This window comes from Buceros rhinoceros, unplaced genomic scaffold, assembly GCF_000710305.1.
Source record: "Buceros rhinoceros silvestris isolate BGI_N320 unplaced genomic scaffold, ASM71030v1 scaffold5180, whole genome shotgun sequence".
NCBI lineage: Eukaryota > Metazoa > Chordata > Aves > Bucerotiformes > Bucerotidae > Buceros > Buceros rhinoceros.
This window is the reverse complement of record NW_010390130.1, coordinates 63,132-79,281: the sequence shown is the minus strand read 5'-3', so window position 1 is coordinate 79,281 and position 16,150 is coordinate 63,132. Positions and strand designations below refer to the sequence as shown.

Sequence of the window (16,150 nt, the reverse complement as noted above, 5' to 3'; positions counted from 1 at the left end):
GTAATTATATTAGGGCAACAGGAGTCAGGCTCACCAAGAAAAGGAAAAGAAATTCCATGTTTGATCAAGGACTAGCAATCAAGGGCTATGAACCATACGGCCCCGTGTCCTCAGAATAAGCCCAGGATTGATTCTTTTCTTCAAGAAGGGTTGCACGTGAGTTGATTGTTCAATGACGAGAAGTAACTTCAATTTTTACACAGGTTTTTTGTGCTTATTTTGATATCTACAATCATGCAGAGTATTAAACATACAGATTGACCGATTATTTTCCAGCCCTTTCTGTATGAAGGTCTATAATTTTGTTTATAGACTGCAAACAAGCCCCCATATTCCCTTTTAAAAAGCCAGACTTCCAGTCCAGTAAGTATGTACTACAATGTACTGTACTACAGCGACAGACTTTTTGTCAGTGACTGCTTTTTAAATATTTCTTTAACCCAGTCTGAGTTCCTAAATAAAAGTGACTGTTTGAGAAACCTATCTATATAACCCATGTAGATATTCAGTAAATTAATAGTTATTTTTTAACTGAAACATGCAGAACCTAGTTCTCCTCTGAACAAGAACACCATTTCCATTACAAGCCATGTCACTAGTGCAGTTATCAGCACCCCATGACTTCTGCATTAGTATGAAGAAAAAAATCCCATTTATGGACATAAAGGCTATGTACCCCATGCAAATGGATATTTCAACAGACTACTAATAGTCACATTGCTTCAGACGTTTTGATACCTGAGGAGTGTTTGTGATGGGCAGGCAAATTCCCAAGTCATTGACAGTCAGCTGAAGAAAGAGGGTCCCAAAAGCCTGCGCAGAGGTTTGTTGGATTCCAGGCAGCATATCTACCACCTCTTTTGTGGCCATGTGAATATCTTTATGTAAAGCCATTCTCTGTTCGTTCCAGTTGTCATACGCAGCCTTGTAGTTCAGCCAAAACAGCACGGCTTTATGAAGAAACCAGAAACACTTAACTGAAATCAATGTATGCAAATAAAAAAACCACCCCACATTCACTATTTTTTTTTCATCTTTACAGTTTCTCCATTACTTTAGGACAGTGGATGTACTACAGCGGACACACACATATTCAGGATGTTGTGAAGAGGCTCATGCTGCAAAGGACAAGATGGACAAAGCCGATCATTGACAAGATGGACAAATCTAATCATTTAACATAGAAATTAACATATTAAACCACAGAAAGCGATGCTGTTCTCAGCATTATTCATTTCTGAAGACTTACAAGAGGCAACTTCCTCCAAACCATCTGAAAACTATCCACCTCAGCAAACGGAATTTTTGACCTCAGGAATTATTAACCTGTTGGCATGTAGCCGATCTCCTAAATATCTCAGCTACTTAATATTTTGATTTAACATGAAGTATGCTAAATCTTGAATAATCAAGCCTCTGAAAAAAAAAAAAACGCATTGTTTCCTCAGTATGAAGACAAATTTGTAGCAATTGTCTCTTCAATACCTCTATCAAAGGCCACAGGTTGAGCAAAAACAATTGGTCTGTTCAAAGTAATGAGCACGGCTTCTCTGTCTGACGAGCCACTGATTTCTTCTCGGAGAGCATTTCTTAATCCAATTCTTGTCTTGAAATAGGCAACTTGATGAAAGTCTGAGCCAGCTTCTTCGTAAACCTTTAGAAGTTAAAAAAATTGGAAGAGAGAGGGTTTTGCATCACAGAGAGTTCAGGGATGGGGAAAAACTATCAAATTACCGATTTTGACAAAATGTAAAGTTACAACAGAAATAAGGACATCTCCTTTCCACTCTAGCCAAAGCTGCTTTCGAGGACATTCCATTTTCTTACATTAAATTCTGATCACAGCGTTCTTTTCCTTATTTATCATGAAATATTAACTAACTATTTTTATATCCAGAGTCTCTATTATGACAGTACATTTATAGGTTCTAAGACTTGTATTTATTTCTAAAATAAATACAAAATATTTTCCTATCGTAGTATTAGTGATTCCCGGTAACAGTGAGTTTAAGAATCCAAGAACTATAACTGTCAAACTCTGACAAACTAGGTCATAATGTAGGTCTAGTCAAGTCTGGATCCTGTCTGGTCTTATTATTTCATTCCTGTAACCTAAAAATAATATCAATGAAGATTTTTAATTTGCCTCAGTAACAAGGCCATTACTGCTGTAAAAGGCTAGTAACTTCTAAGACATTAATGGCATGAGAAAAGAGAGCTCATTCTTGACTCCTTCCATCTTTTACGCAATTACACTGGCCTTCATAACGAAGACTTGTTAACTCCTCTGAAAAGTTATCTCCAGCCACTTCTTGACTCAAGTGGGAAAACTTATTTTGAACAACTATTTAACAAAACATGAGAGCATGTTCAGCAAGTACATCTCCACAACTGTGTGCTGCAGAATGCTTACAGTTTTATTTAAAAAAATCTGAAAAGAGTAACCAAAAAAAAATAACAAACGCCCAAACAACAACAAAATAATCCACCACTCTCTGCAGGAGAGCTTTACACTCCCTGCACAGCCAGATCAGAAAAAAACCAGCAGTGTAACACAGCCTCTTGGCTTGGTTATGTACTTTATAATCACACGGTATTGGAATATATGAATGGTATAAGAATGCCAGATGCAAAGATGTTGAGCACTAACCTGGTGTTTAACAATCTGTCCTAGTGCCAGATTTAAATCCACCTGGCACTTCCCAAACAGTTTGAGGTAGCTGCTACTTCCAGGCATTGCTTTGGTTTGCAGTCTGTTTGAGAGCTCAAGTTCTATCAATCCAGTTTCAAATCTCACGGCTCGCATTGAGGGAGTTGTAGCTGTCACTTGAATTCCCTAATGAATAAGGAAGGTACTTAGTTTTTAGGATCTGCTTTAGACACATGAAAAGAAGCCAAAAAAACCCCCCGAACAGCAAAAGAACATCAAAAAGCCCTTTTCACTGTGCAGTAAAAAAAGAGGACATAATTGTTTTTCACAAGGCAACACCACTAAGATATTTGAAAAGAACACTGGAACAACTCCAAGTCTTTTTCTTCATGCAGTGTGTCCTGAATCAGTTTTACCTCCTGTGAGGTAAAACCCAAAAGCCACGAATAGCATCTAGGACTGCTGGTCTGGCATCATAAGATTACCTTAAACTGTAGGCTCAATGAGTAAAGAAGAATTTTTGGTTTGTCTCCATCAGCCGTGCCATCATGTTCATTCCAAAGAGGTATCGGCTGCTCTCCTCCTGCACACAGTAAATAAACACATGCGAAGTTTGAACAAAGAAAACATTTTAAAACAAACAGATATAAAAACAGTGACAGTGAATTCAGCCTCACTTAGCAGTGACCAGTTGAAAATTTATTAATACAAATACATGCTGAAGGTGGAAGACACCGGTGGAGATTCTACTTATCAGCTATCATTAATAGCTCCCTAGTACGAACCGAGGCAGAGTCACGTTCCTCCCTCCTGCGAAGCTTTCCACAGGAAGGCTCAAAATCTGTAAGGAATAACTCTTAGTTTTCAGTAAGATATTCTTTGTCTCATGCACCAACATATTTCTTAATTATCTGACAATAAAAATTAGACACTCAACCGAACAGTGTGCAAATTGCATGAAGAGAGGAACTGAAATTACATCAGCATTTTTCGACAACAGGAGAAAGAATATTCTGCGATTATTTTATTTTTGTATTCACTTCCTCATCCTGGCGCAGTTTATCCCCGGTTACATATCCCCGCATACCCTCACCTGACGGAGCAATCCACTGCATTTTCTAGCTCCCTTCAGGGCATGTCCTCCAGACCTGCACATTTCTTTTAAGTACATTTGTATGCATGAATATATACACACACAGGGCACGTATGAAAGGAATATATGTAGATGCACACGCAGACACTGCTTTTACTTAGTTACCACTTTATAGTTTATCATCTTTCCTCATGATGTTTCCAATCTTTCCACTAAAAATTAGCTATATTTCTATAACAATCTTTCAGAATAACTCAAAAAGTGTTGAAAGCAAACCACTTGAAATTTCACTTGCTTTTGAATTCACCCACATTTGGCACCCTGTAGCATTCTCTCTCATACATACATCCTTCCTCATCTAAAACCGTAACTAATAAAATCCATATTCCCTTTATTTCTCCTGGTTATTCTGCTTTCTTTTTGACGTTGTTAGTATTATTTCTTTATAATAAACAGACAATACTTGATAATTAGTGATTTACTTTCTAATTCACTGACTGCTTATCCCCATCTGCCAATTCTTATTTTGACCTAGAGAACAACAGAACACTTTCACGGTTCTTTACTTATTTGCTTCTCTGTTCATCTCCTCATCTGTCATGTAACTCCCACAGTACATTATAACCCTGTACTTACACAAACCCACCAAACAACAACTGATGTATCAAACAAAGCTTCCAGTCCTCACACTTCCCCTCAGAGTAACCACACTCTCATTTTGTAGTACTTTTTCCAGGGCGTAGGGTGATAGAACTTGTTTGCTGAGTGAAATATTGTATGGCACGAGTTATCATCAGCTTCTTGGTTGGCTTTCAGTTCTTGAACACAGAGCAAGTCTCTAACAGTAAGATTTAGAAAGGGAGTGCACCTATTTTTAAATGCTGTGCAAACTGTGCTTCAAAGAGACTTTTTTTATGAATGGACAATTCAGTATTCTGTTTCTGTGGCATGCTGTGAGAGAGACAACACTGAGTGGTTTTGCTGCTGTTCTGTAATTGGGTTTTGAATGACAAAGCTCTTTCTAAGCACAGAAAATTTCCTGAGCACAGAAGCCAGCCTAAATGACAGAAACAAACCAGTCATTTCTGCAGTATCCAGCAAGATACACAAACCGATCCCGTGAACAGCCAAATGCCTTTTCCAAACAGTTCTGAAACACGTAATCTGCCAAGAATCAAGGAGCTGGGAATCCAGAGACACTAAGGAACGCCAGTGTCGACACTAAGGAACGCCAGTGTCGACACCGTATTCCCCCGACACAGCTGTTTTCCGTTAAAGGAAGACACTGATGTTATTTTACAAACTGCAATACCACGATCTGCATTTTACAAGGTTTAAGGATCTTACTTGAAGTGTTCTGCTTACCTGAAACCTTCTGTATGACTTCATTTACTTCCTTCATGAACACTTTTTGCACAAATACCAAGTGATTTAGAAGATCAGTTGTGAGGTTATGTTCGAAGGAACCAACCTGCAGAAACACAAAATTTCAGAACAAACTTCAGAAGAGTCACCATACTTACATTTTCAAAACATCACCTTTTTACTTTTTAGGCACACCTTTACGTCAAATTATATTATTACTGGCATAAAAAAAGAACATTAAATAGTTTTGTCTTGGGCTAAACGCAGGGCTTGACTAAGGTTCATGCGAAATCCTACCAAATTCCAGATGGTAAATCACTGTCAGAACAAAACAGAAGTGAGCTGTCAACCTCTAACAGTACGTTATTCTGGTCACTGCAGATGAACAAGTTTACTGATACATCAATGGTAAATTTATGTGTCCAATCTCTTCTCAAAGAATATTACAAAGGAACTGGAGTCTGCCTAACATCATTTAAATTCACCATTCATGTTTTTCAAATAGCTGCTCCTATCTATGGAGCTGTCACAAAAATCACAAAAAAATAGAACAATGAAATTGCTTTTCAATTTCCCAGTCTTTCTTTTTGCAAAGCATATGACATTATCTGATGCTTTAGCATAAGATTCAGTGTAAAATGACACTTGAATCATCAGTAATATGCTGTTGTCTACTGCACTGATGAGAAATACTGTAATTCCAAAAAAAAGTTTCTAAACATCTCTTCCTTATTTAATGGCACAAAAGAACATATTCAAAACCCTCTGATACAGTGGTCTTGACTGCTTAATATGTTGGCCGCTCAAACCAAGGACTGAGAAAGCTCTGTTTCAGTGTCACACAATTACAAATGCTCTATTTGGATCAACCTGCACACTGCAGAGTTCTGGAGTAGGCAGATTAGTCAAATAACATGAAGATGCACGTACAGAAATGTAATAGAATGGAAATAAGAGGTTAGGAAAGACCATCTCCAACACCCACCTCAGCCACACAGCGTAAGTAGTTCCCCTGTAGGTAATAACCTTGCTTGGCAGGCAGCTCGTCTATGCTCCAAATCTGGTCTGAGTAGGTATCATGTTCTTCCATGATATATTTGCCAGACATAGTGACAGGAGGAAGGTTGAGACTTGCCGAAGGAGGAATGGTTGACATGTCAGTGGCAGAGACTTTTGAAGTGAAGCGCAATCTGTGGCTTGGAAGCTCAAAATTAAATCTAGTTTGGGCACCTGTCAAAGGAAGATGGGGAAAGAACAGGTATGAATGGGTAAAAGAATCTTTTATTTATCTTTACATTTAAGAACACTTAAAAAAAAAAAAATCTTTAAAATGTTATTGAAGCGTAGATGTCTCAAGCTATAAATACTCACTCAGACTTCACTGTAATTAGATGGAGAATGGAGTCGCATAAACACCTCATGTGTACCCATAAGAGACCCCGTAAGAGTATTTTCAAATAGTCTTACGAATCAGAACTTAGTAAATCAAGAATCATAAACTGATTTTAGCAGTCAGAGGGAAACTTCCTGGGAGCTTACATATGAATGTATACAGATCTTCATCTGCTCTTGTATTCTGCCTCTGGCAATTGCGTATAACAGCAGCAGTGTAAATCCTCTATATGGCCCCACCCGACCGAAGTCCACATTCAAAAAACCAAGCCATTAACGACAGATTCAAAGATCTCACTACGACTCAGCAGAAACATCAAGTCTTCGTGGATGCTTCTAGCAAGGCCAAACTAAAAGTCATAACATTTTTAAAGTTTCAGAGAACTGTTACCTGTCATTCCATGACTCCTCATCCTTCCCATCTTATATTCCGCCTTCAGAGAGGGCAAGAGCGCTGCTCCGATAGCTATCCCATCTATCATGGCACTGAATTTGAGAACTATAGGCTTCTTCTCTAAGCCTTCTGGCAGCTGCGGAAATTCGTTTGTTTCAACGGGTGTTTGATTAATACTCGTTGGAGTCTTTTCAGAGGGCAAAGGAGTCGCAACATCTTCTTTGGTAGGCTGAGGCCTATTGACCAAGACAAAGATCACAAAATACTTCTTGTCAGTCTAACCTGATACGTGTCTAGCCTGACTCTCCCACACACATTCAAAGCAGCGCAAGCCCATGAACGGATGGCAACCAGCAGCACTCCGAAGCGCCCTGCAAGCAGCACTTACGCAGTCGACGGCTGCCTGATGAGATCCGAGATCTGCTTGGAGAGCTGGTGAGAACTGCGCACCATCATGCTGTGCAGCGTGGCGGGGTGCTGAGGAATGTTGATGCTGATGGCTCCAACTTTGACCACGGCAGCGTTGTTTGTTTTCAGCCCTCTCTGGGCGCTATACAGGGCCTGGGATTTGGCAATGCTGCATTTCACGACAGTTCTAACAGAAAAGGAAACAGGATTTACTTGAGTATCCTTCAACACAGTTACGGTTTTATGTTAAAATGGGGTTTTAAGCATTAGCTGAATTTTCAAGTATTCATAAGCGATTCTGTTTATAAACTACATTCACATTCCTTTTTCTTTCACTTTACACACATCAATGCACTACATGCCACAAACAACTACACTACATTTAAGAGAACTACAAGTCATGCATTGCAAAAATACCTGTTAAACTGTTATTTTTCCATAATCTAAGATCATTTGAGTTTATACAGACCAGGCTGCACATACAGAGACAAATTTTCACACACGGAAACAAATAAGAGCCTTCCATTTCAACCCAATTTCAGGAATAATCCTGAATCATCCTTTCCACAAGGAGGCTTAGTAAAATCTGATTTTAGCATCCGAAAAGGTCAATGGAGAAGATACTCGCTTAGCAATAAATACACAGCGAGTGTGATAAATGGGTTTGTGAATTAATACTGATGTTGAATTGGCACACAGTACACCAAAATCTAAATTTTATTTTAATGTTAAAAAGGATGGTTCACAATGGTCACCCAAGATAAAAATACAACTGCACAAAGCTGACGGTTTTTGCTGTCAAAATGAAATTTGGGCATATCAGAATTCACTAAGCTCCTATTAAAAAAGACACATGGGGTGACATATACAAGGTAAATTACTGGAGGGTTACTCAATGGAAGTATATTTTGTAGCCAGCACAGAATATTACAGCCTCAAAGAGAAAGACAGAGTTGTGAAGATGCAGTACATTAGCTGAAACGCCAGAAAAACAGACTCCCAAATTGCAACATTCAATGAAAGTTTCTCAAATACTAAATTTAAAGAGGCATATATACCACAATTTAAATTGCTCTACAGAGAGTTTGTTTTCATGGTGAAAGCTACAATATTCTAGGAATTCTACTCCGTAAGTAACGTTTCTTCTGTGAAGCCTTAACCCAAGGGTCCTTATTCTGATGTTAAAATCCACTGGCCCAAAGCATCCCAGGAATGGAAATACAACAAAATAAACATCATTCTTCTGCTTATAATAAAGAAATGCACAGCACTGTGCTGCAATCTCAGCAGCTGTCAACAGCCTGAGATCACTTCACTGAGGCTCTAGGAAACTTTCAGATTTTCACAGCTACACAAGTGCTACACGCAACTTAAAGTGTTCATGAATTAATACTTTAGGGTAGACTGTCAAGCAGAAATTATTTCAACATACTTGAAGAATTTTCACAAAAATGAAGGAGGGAACAAATCTTAACTCACAAGTATTTTCAGAAAAGCATTATACAAATAAGTATGTCTTAAGGGCAGATTTATTTTAATCCACCTCTTCAAAGGAGAGAGACACTGTTATTTCTCTGTTGATGCTTGCTTATTTCCTGCTCTCATTCCGCTACTATTCTGACTGAACTATTGTGAAGCCAGTCAAGGATACGCTTTTTTCTCCCCCATCTGTAACACAAACTATAGCAGCTATTCAAGAACAACTTTCAGCTTAAGGGAAGTTGCCCGATCTCTTCCTGACTTGTTATATACCAGCAATGCATCCAGAAATAATTCCATATTCTTGCATCAATTCCATAAATAATCACTTTCCAGACAAACTTGTGAGAGAAGTCTTTGTCCCACTACAGTACAGGCTACGAGGCCAGTACCCAATTTCATAGATTTTTGGGAACGTTAGAAAAAGGGTGGAAAAAACATCAGCAAGAGGCCAGTAACACACAGAGGAACTACCACACGGAGTCAGATGAAAATTCAGGCAGCAGCAGCTATTTTGGGTGATTTAAGTGAAGTGATCCGTCCCTTAATTCCAGCCATCGGGGTTTACTTTTTGAGTCGGAGGCTATAGTATGTTCATGACTCACCACCAGACCTGTCCTACATGGATTTGTCCAACCCTTCTCATCATTTATATTTTTGTCATCCACATCATTTAGCAATGAGTTCAACTGTTCAGTGACGCACTAAGCAAAGAGTACTTTCTTTTTTGGTGGTTTGATGTCGCTACCAGACAAAATGGAACAAAAACCTGAACATCACCTTTACATCGCTTGTGCTTTTACTGTCCACCACCTCTCCTTCCAGAGCTACCATCCATACGGACGTTTTGAAGTGAATCAACATTTTTAGCTACATAACTTTTCTTCTCAGCCTACTGCAGGACCACCATCTAACAGAGCTTCTGGGTTGCCAGAAGCCAGGGCCATTTTCCACCTCAACCACTACTCTAGTTAGACCCTCTGCACTTGAGCATCAGGAAGTTAAAAGGAAGCAGAAACAAAGCATTGCATCTTGTGTGAAAGACCTACATCACACATACAGATCTGGGGGACATGAAGAGGGTCACCTTCATGGGCAGTAGATGCACAGGCACAGTTAGGGAAAACATTTTGTGTGAGCCCACCTAGTAATAACACCCAACGCTGAGGTAAACAAAGACAAAAGGATGGTCCTGTTCATGCTGAAATCACACAACAGGTACTGTCACTCCAAGCACAGGAGCTCCTTACCAAGTTCAGAGCAAATCTAACCTGTCTGCTCTTTTACATTTATCAGCGTTATTTCACCTCATTAAAATAAGCACAGAAGCAGATCTAAAGAACTCAACAGCCAGTGAAACTGTTCCAGCATTGGGGTACTGACCGTATAGTGTAATATCTGCCCCTAAAACTGGACTGTTGACATTTACAGGGCTTTTTTGGACAGGTATTTCGCAAGCTACAATAAAAGCTTATCTAGGTACTATCAGATGTTAAACATATTCAATCAACATCTGCCTACTACACAATCACAAACAGTAGGAACGCAGCCATGAGCTACACAACACAGTTAATTGCAAGACTATTAAACATAATAATATGACATACAGAAACTCTTGTTTGGCTGTGCTTGTAGGAGATGTAGGAAAATCCTCCAGTCTACAGATGAAGATTCAAGAGAAAGCAAGAAAAACAAAAACAAAGCAAATAAAGAATAAATATTCATGCAAAATTAGTCAGTTAATTACTTGTAACCCACAATATGACACTTACTTTCAAATTTACCAAGTTGAAGGTTTTAGTTTTGTCAGGCTTTGTTGTTTATTGCTGTTAGGGATTTATCAATATTTTCCCCCCTTTCCTTCTGTACACTCCCTATATGGAAGCTCAATAAGATTATGACATAAAACAGACATGAAGAACCACAGTTGCTTTCAGAAGCCCTACACAGCTGTCAGACTAGAACTTCTATTTATCCCTCCAAAATATGCTTATTGGAAGATATTTAGCTGGGGACATTAATATCGTTCTGTATGTTTTAAGTTCTATAGAGCATCTTCCAAACTAAACAGAAATTAGAGAGAGACTCAAGTCCCTTTTCTAAAACATTAATATTCTAAACCCAGATCACATACTGAGGGTTACCCAGCTAACACCCAAACTGCGTGAGGGTGACCTACGTTACAGAGTGGAGTTTTGGCTGTTGTGCAACTCAAACAGAAGTTCAGCTAGAAACCAAGAACAATGATGTTTGTGAACCTGTCATAAAAAACCCAACAAAACCCAAACGATGTGGGTGCTGAGCAAGTCATTCAGGATGTTCATGCAGAAAAAGTGAGTCTCCCCTCGACTCCTGCCAAGCTGTGTCAATTATTTAAAGGGTTGAGAATGGGTATTAGAACTGTAAAAACAACGGAAAGAATCATGCATCATGGAAGTTCAGAAAGGTGTCTATTAAAGAAACAATCTAGATCTTAAATAGGAATAATCTGCATGGGTAGACTGTATGGTTTAGTGGAACCTATAGCTTCAAAAAGCAATTAGAAGCATAAGAGAAACAATACACGCAATGTGATAAAGTTTGTAGGCATACACCACATGGAAAAAATCAGTGCAGAAGGCTCAGTTATACAAAATTTAATATCTGTCTTTTTCCAAGAGGACCTGTCACCTATGATTTCTTCGGTCAGGTCATTTACCCATTTACACCGTGATCCTACCATCAGTTCCAAACTTACTAGTATCCTTTACTAGAAAGAGAACTTAGCAGGAACATTCATGTAACTATGTCTGTGTGAATGTGCCCTAGAACTGAAACCTGTAAGTACTTCACTGTACTCCTTCTCAGCTTACTCAGACTTAAAAGCCTCCAAGCACACACAATTGGCTTTACAAGACAAGCGCAATTCTGCAACGGCTGCATGGTTACCACCAAACTCTACAACTTCAAAGATCCCACCTAAAAATACATCACCAATGCTTTCTCCACGTTAAGCTACACACCTTGACCGTCACACATCTGATTCCACTTCTATGCGCTGGCACAATTTTAAATTGTCAGGCTTCACACTTACTGAATGTTCGGGGTAATTCCCTCCAGCAGGACGATATTGACACCTCCTATGTGAGCAGTGGCACATGTCTCAGTCATCTTTTGATGTAGTACATCTTTAAGAAAAATAAGATATTTAGCAGCATTTCACTCAGTAGAATGCTTCCAGGTATGCCTACTGCTTTCAAAAATACAGTAGCAGGAAAACAACTGAAAAGTTACACTTTACTAAAAGTGTAACATGAAGTATTATTAAATTTAAATTGTGACAAGCTTTTGAAAATTAAAGGAGTGACTATTTTCTAAAAGAATTTCCTTCATGGCAGTTTCTGAAAAACTTGCATCCTGGTAATAGTTCATAAAAGACTTTGTGCAATGTTGTTATACTATCCAGACACTGACATAAGGTACATCTATTTATAAACAAAACATATTACACATACACACGCACTGGTACAGGTACGTACATGCACAAACATGTAAAGCTGCCGTTGAATTTAATTACAGAGTCCAGTTTAGCTTATCCCACCTTTCATTTTTTCTTTCAGGGTGAAACTGCCATGGATTCTCTTCAGTTCGGACTCCATCGTCAGACCGCCGATGTCTGCCTCCAGGTGGGTTCGGTTCACCATGCCTATCCCAAAGACAATGAGAGTCACGTGCTGAGGCTCCGAAGTCACCAGGCTGCGCTTCCGCTGCGCGTCTCTGCCATTGTCCTGTTCGTTCTCAAACACCACCCGACAAGCAGGTTCGGTTGGGCTTCGAACACCTGTGGAAATACAAAGGAGTTTTTTGAGGATACTGTACAAGAAATCCTTGACATACCTGATTTATATTTGTATTTGCAACCAAGGATCATGTATCACGCACACCCAGCGGACTCTTTAGGTAAATTATGTGTGCCTCACTTATTCCACTCTAACAACATTGCAACTGAACCAAATCCAAGACACAATGGGGACAACGAGGATGCAATTTCATTATTATTCATAGATACATTCTTATGTACATTATCTAAGTATTCATGTTTATGTCATTTTATTGTTCTACAGCAAACATGCTTTGACAGTTTGCAATTATCCTGTTTCCTTTTTGATTTCATAGCCAGAAGTTCTTACAATCCAGTTTTGCTTAAGCAAGTTTTCCTTTTCAACGCTCAGAGAATAAAAACAATGTAAGAAAATTAACATTTTGTGCAGATGTCATAGCTGTGGATACGATACTCTGGGCACGGAAGATACTGCCCTCTGTTTAACAGAAACTCTCATTTGACACTTCCTCAGTTCTTCACTCTTTAGTTAAGAGAATTCCAAAGAAAATGCCTCTAACTAGTAACTATATCATGCCCTGCATATTTACAGCAACCTATATTCACCAACAAAAAGAATGATGCAAGTCAGCTCTCAGATTTACTCTGCTGTGCTAAAATACAGCAGAAACAGAGAGCAATGCTCACCCCAGCTCTCAAAGCTTTGGGTCAACTTAGGGCCCAAACACCTGTAACTTTTGTTGGGCTTGACCAAATTCAGTATTTCACCTTTTATCTCTCAAATCTAGATTCACAGATTATCCTCTTATTCACTCAGTCTCAGGGCAGAAATTATCCCCCTCAGGACTGCTTACGTACACACTTACACATTTTCACAAAATGATAATATACAGCACTTTCTTTAGCCACTTTGAAAACAAAATAGCACTGAGGGAGAAACAAACTCCATCTGCTCTCCATACACAGTTAACCAGAAAAGTTAACCATTTAACCCGGTCCCACAACCAGTGCAAATCCAGATTAACAGAGCTGCACAAGAGAACTGAGGGACTGAATTTAAAACGGATCAATTAATATATATTTGACCAAGTTTAGGATTGAAAAAAAAAAAATAGCACACTATAAAGCCAGGAAAAGAATTGTTTTCTTTTGTACATCATCTTGAAGAACTGATTACAAGCTTCCCCCTACCATCCGCACCACCTGCCCCTCTGCTCCATGGTAGATGGGGTAGGCAACTTTAAAAAAAAAAAAAAAAAAAAAAAAAAAAAAAAAAAAAAAAAAAAAAAAAAAAAAAATCAAAACAAACAAACCACCTTACAATCAAGCTTTAGAAGAATACACTTGAGCAAAAAGCACCTACTCTCACTTGTTTGGATTCATGAACCAGTTTACCTGTTGGTCCAAAAGTTTCAGAAGACTTTTCTAAAATCCCAGTTGGATCAGAAATGAGTGAATAGAAGTTCAGTAACTTATACATATTTTGCCAGCATTCAGCAGAAGGTTCGCTCTGTTCCGACACGGTAATAGAGTCAGAGTCATCCATATGAATAGTCATGTGGTCAACGACATCTTTTGAACCTTTCCGGGACACTTTAGAAGTTCTTCTTTCCGACCTCCCCAAGGAATTCTTGTTTCGAGACTCTTTCTTATTGTTCTCATTGTTTGTTCGTTTGTTCTTGGTGTTGTTCACCCTGTTACCTCCATTAAGGCTTCCTCGAGAGCTCCGGCTGAAGTCAGAAGAGCGGAAGTCTCTGTGTTTGCGGGTTTTAAAAGTAGGTGTTGGAGAAGCTGATCCAGCTGTGTACCTGCTGAGTTTGATGTCCGTCTGCGTGGCTTTGATATCATCGATCATTGTACTGAACTGATGAATGAGGCGGACCAGTGCCATATCTACGTGCTGGCTTATGGACTGGCAAGAAATCGTAAAATTACAGTGAAAAGTATTATAATAGCGTTTATTCAAGTCATGAAAAGAAAGGGCGTTGGTGGAGTTGTGAGGTGTGCAAATGGATTTCTCCATTACAACAGCACTAATACTGAACGTTTCCAACATCAAAGCCGGTTTGAATTCAAGAGGAGGAAGATTGACAGCTCCTTGCCTAAGGAAAGAAAAGGTACGAGTTACTACTGTGGTTCTTTTTAAGGAATCAAACACTTGCTGTTTGTTTGTTTTTAAACACAGCGGTACGTCTAAGTTACTGAATCCAACCTTTTCTTGCCCCTTGGACATCACCTTCTTACCATAGTTCTAAATATAACAAAACCTACTTTTACAATTCATACTGCGTGCTGCCACAGTCATAACTCAGTTCAGTGTAAACGTAGTTTGTCACACAATCTTTCCAGCCCAATCTAAAGCTTCGCTGAATCTTCCCGCTGCCAATTTTGGGCACGTACGCCAAATGTAAAAACCTAATTTACATAATTCATTACGAAATGGCATCTAAGCACCTCTCAAATTCCCCCCACTATTATTCCCACCAGCTCTCCCCTCCTCAATCTCCAGTTTCCAAAAGTAGCTGAGATTCAAATACTTCAAGTTTCCAAACCATTCCATAGGAAGATTAAAAAAAACCAACTCAAGACAAAACAGGTAAGAATACAAGAATACAGGACTGCTCCTTACTCTAATGAAGTGCTTCAGAATTCTACGTCTTCAAATGAAACACCTGATTTCTGTTCTTTAAACAATATACGTACTTTCAAATATCTCACAACATACCTTCGAGCTCGCTTGCTTTTTCTTTCCTTTGCAGTATCTGAATCAACAATATCTGCTCTTAAGCAGTCCAGCGTTCCTGAGAATGAAAGGTACTCTCCGAAGTACATTCTGTAGCACAGCGGCATTGCATCCTGAGACTGAATTCCCGTGTAACTTAGGAGAGGTTTGAAGACAACCTGCAAAACAAAACCCAGTGCTGTACTACTAATTGTCGGGATTATTCTTATACTCGTGTTCCATCATTTCTTGATCTAGAATATTTACAATGTCAGCTACATAATACAGAACATTTGGACAGGGCTCTGAACAACCTGATCTAGCTGAAGATGCCCCTGATCACTGCGGGGGGGGCGGGTCAGACTAGATGACCTTTGAAGGTCCCTTACAACCCAAACAATTCTGTGATTCCATCATTTTTAAGTTTCATTGACAGTGCCATAACACAGAAAGAAGGGGGATCAAAAGGAGAAGCTTTATGAACTTTCTGAGTAAAAAGATTAATTGTACAACAAGCCAGCACTGAATGCTCAGCTATGGGAGCAAGGTTTCTGCATGTTCCCTCAGTAAAAAGTACTCTGGAGAACTAGGTTAATCTCACAAATGCTCCAATATATTCTTTGACATTTTAAAACAATATCCTATTAATGGTCATTCATAACGTTTGTTATGGGACACCTCAAAGGTTTCTTGAGCCTTTCATCTTTGCACAGGAATGTCTAAGAAACGTGTACAGTAACAGCACAGTGTGGTCATCGTTTTAAGATTTTATTTTAGTCTTTTTTTTCCCCAGTAGTAGTAGCTAGTTTTTTCCTACAGAACTCCAA

General features: G+C 39.0%; 1 protein-coding gene across 1 annotated transcript in view; it reads right to left on the bottom strand.

Annotated features, from left to right (window-relative positions):
* KIAA1109 (KIAA1109 ortholog) overlaps positions 1-16,150 on the bottom strand; it is a 100,259-nt gene that overhangs the window by 28,326 nt on the left and 55,783 nt on the right. The window contains exons 44-56 of the mRNA XM_010136635.1: positions 15,327-15,502; positions 13,997-14,703; positions 12,362-12,601; positions 11,855-11,948; positions 10,389-10,439; positions 7,283-7,489; positions 6,892-7,130; positions 6,094-6,338; positions 5,109-5,214; positions 3,136-3,233; positions 2,651-2,836; positions 1,486-1,654; positions 739-950 (exon numbers count right to left, since the gene is read on the bottom strand). Coding sequence (XP_010134937.1) covers positions 739-950; positions 1,486-1,654; positions 2,651-2,836; positions 3,136-3,233; positions 5,109-5,214; positions 6,094-6,338; positions 6,892-7,130; positions 7,283-7,489; positions 10,389-10,439; positions 11,855-11,948; positions 12,362-12,601; positions 13,997-14,703; positions 15,327-15,502 — 2,730 coding nt within the window. The remainder of the gene's footprint in view (positions 1-738; positions 951-1,485; positions 1,655-2,650; positions 2,837-3,135; positions 3,234-5,108; positions 5,215-6,093; positions 6,339-6,891; positions 7,131-7,282; positions 7,490-10,388; positions 10,440-11,854; positions 11,949-12,361; positions 12,602-13,996; positions 14,704-15,326; positions 15,503-16,150) is intronic.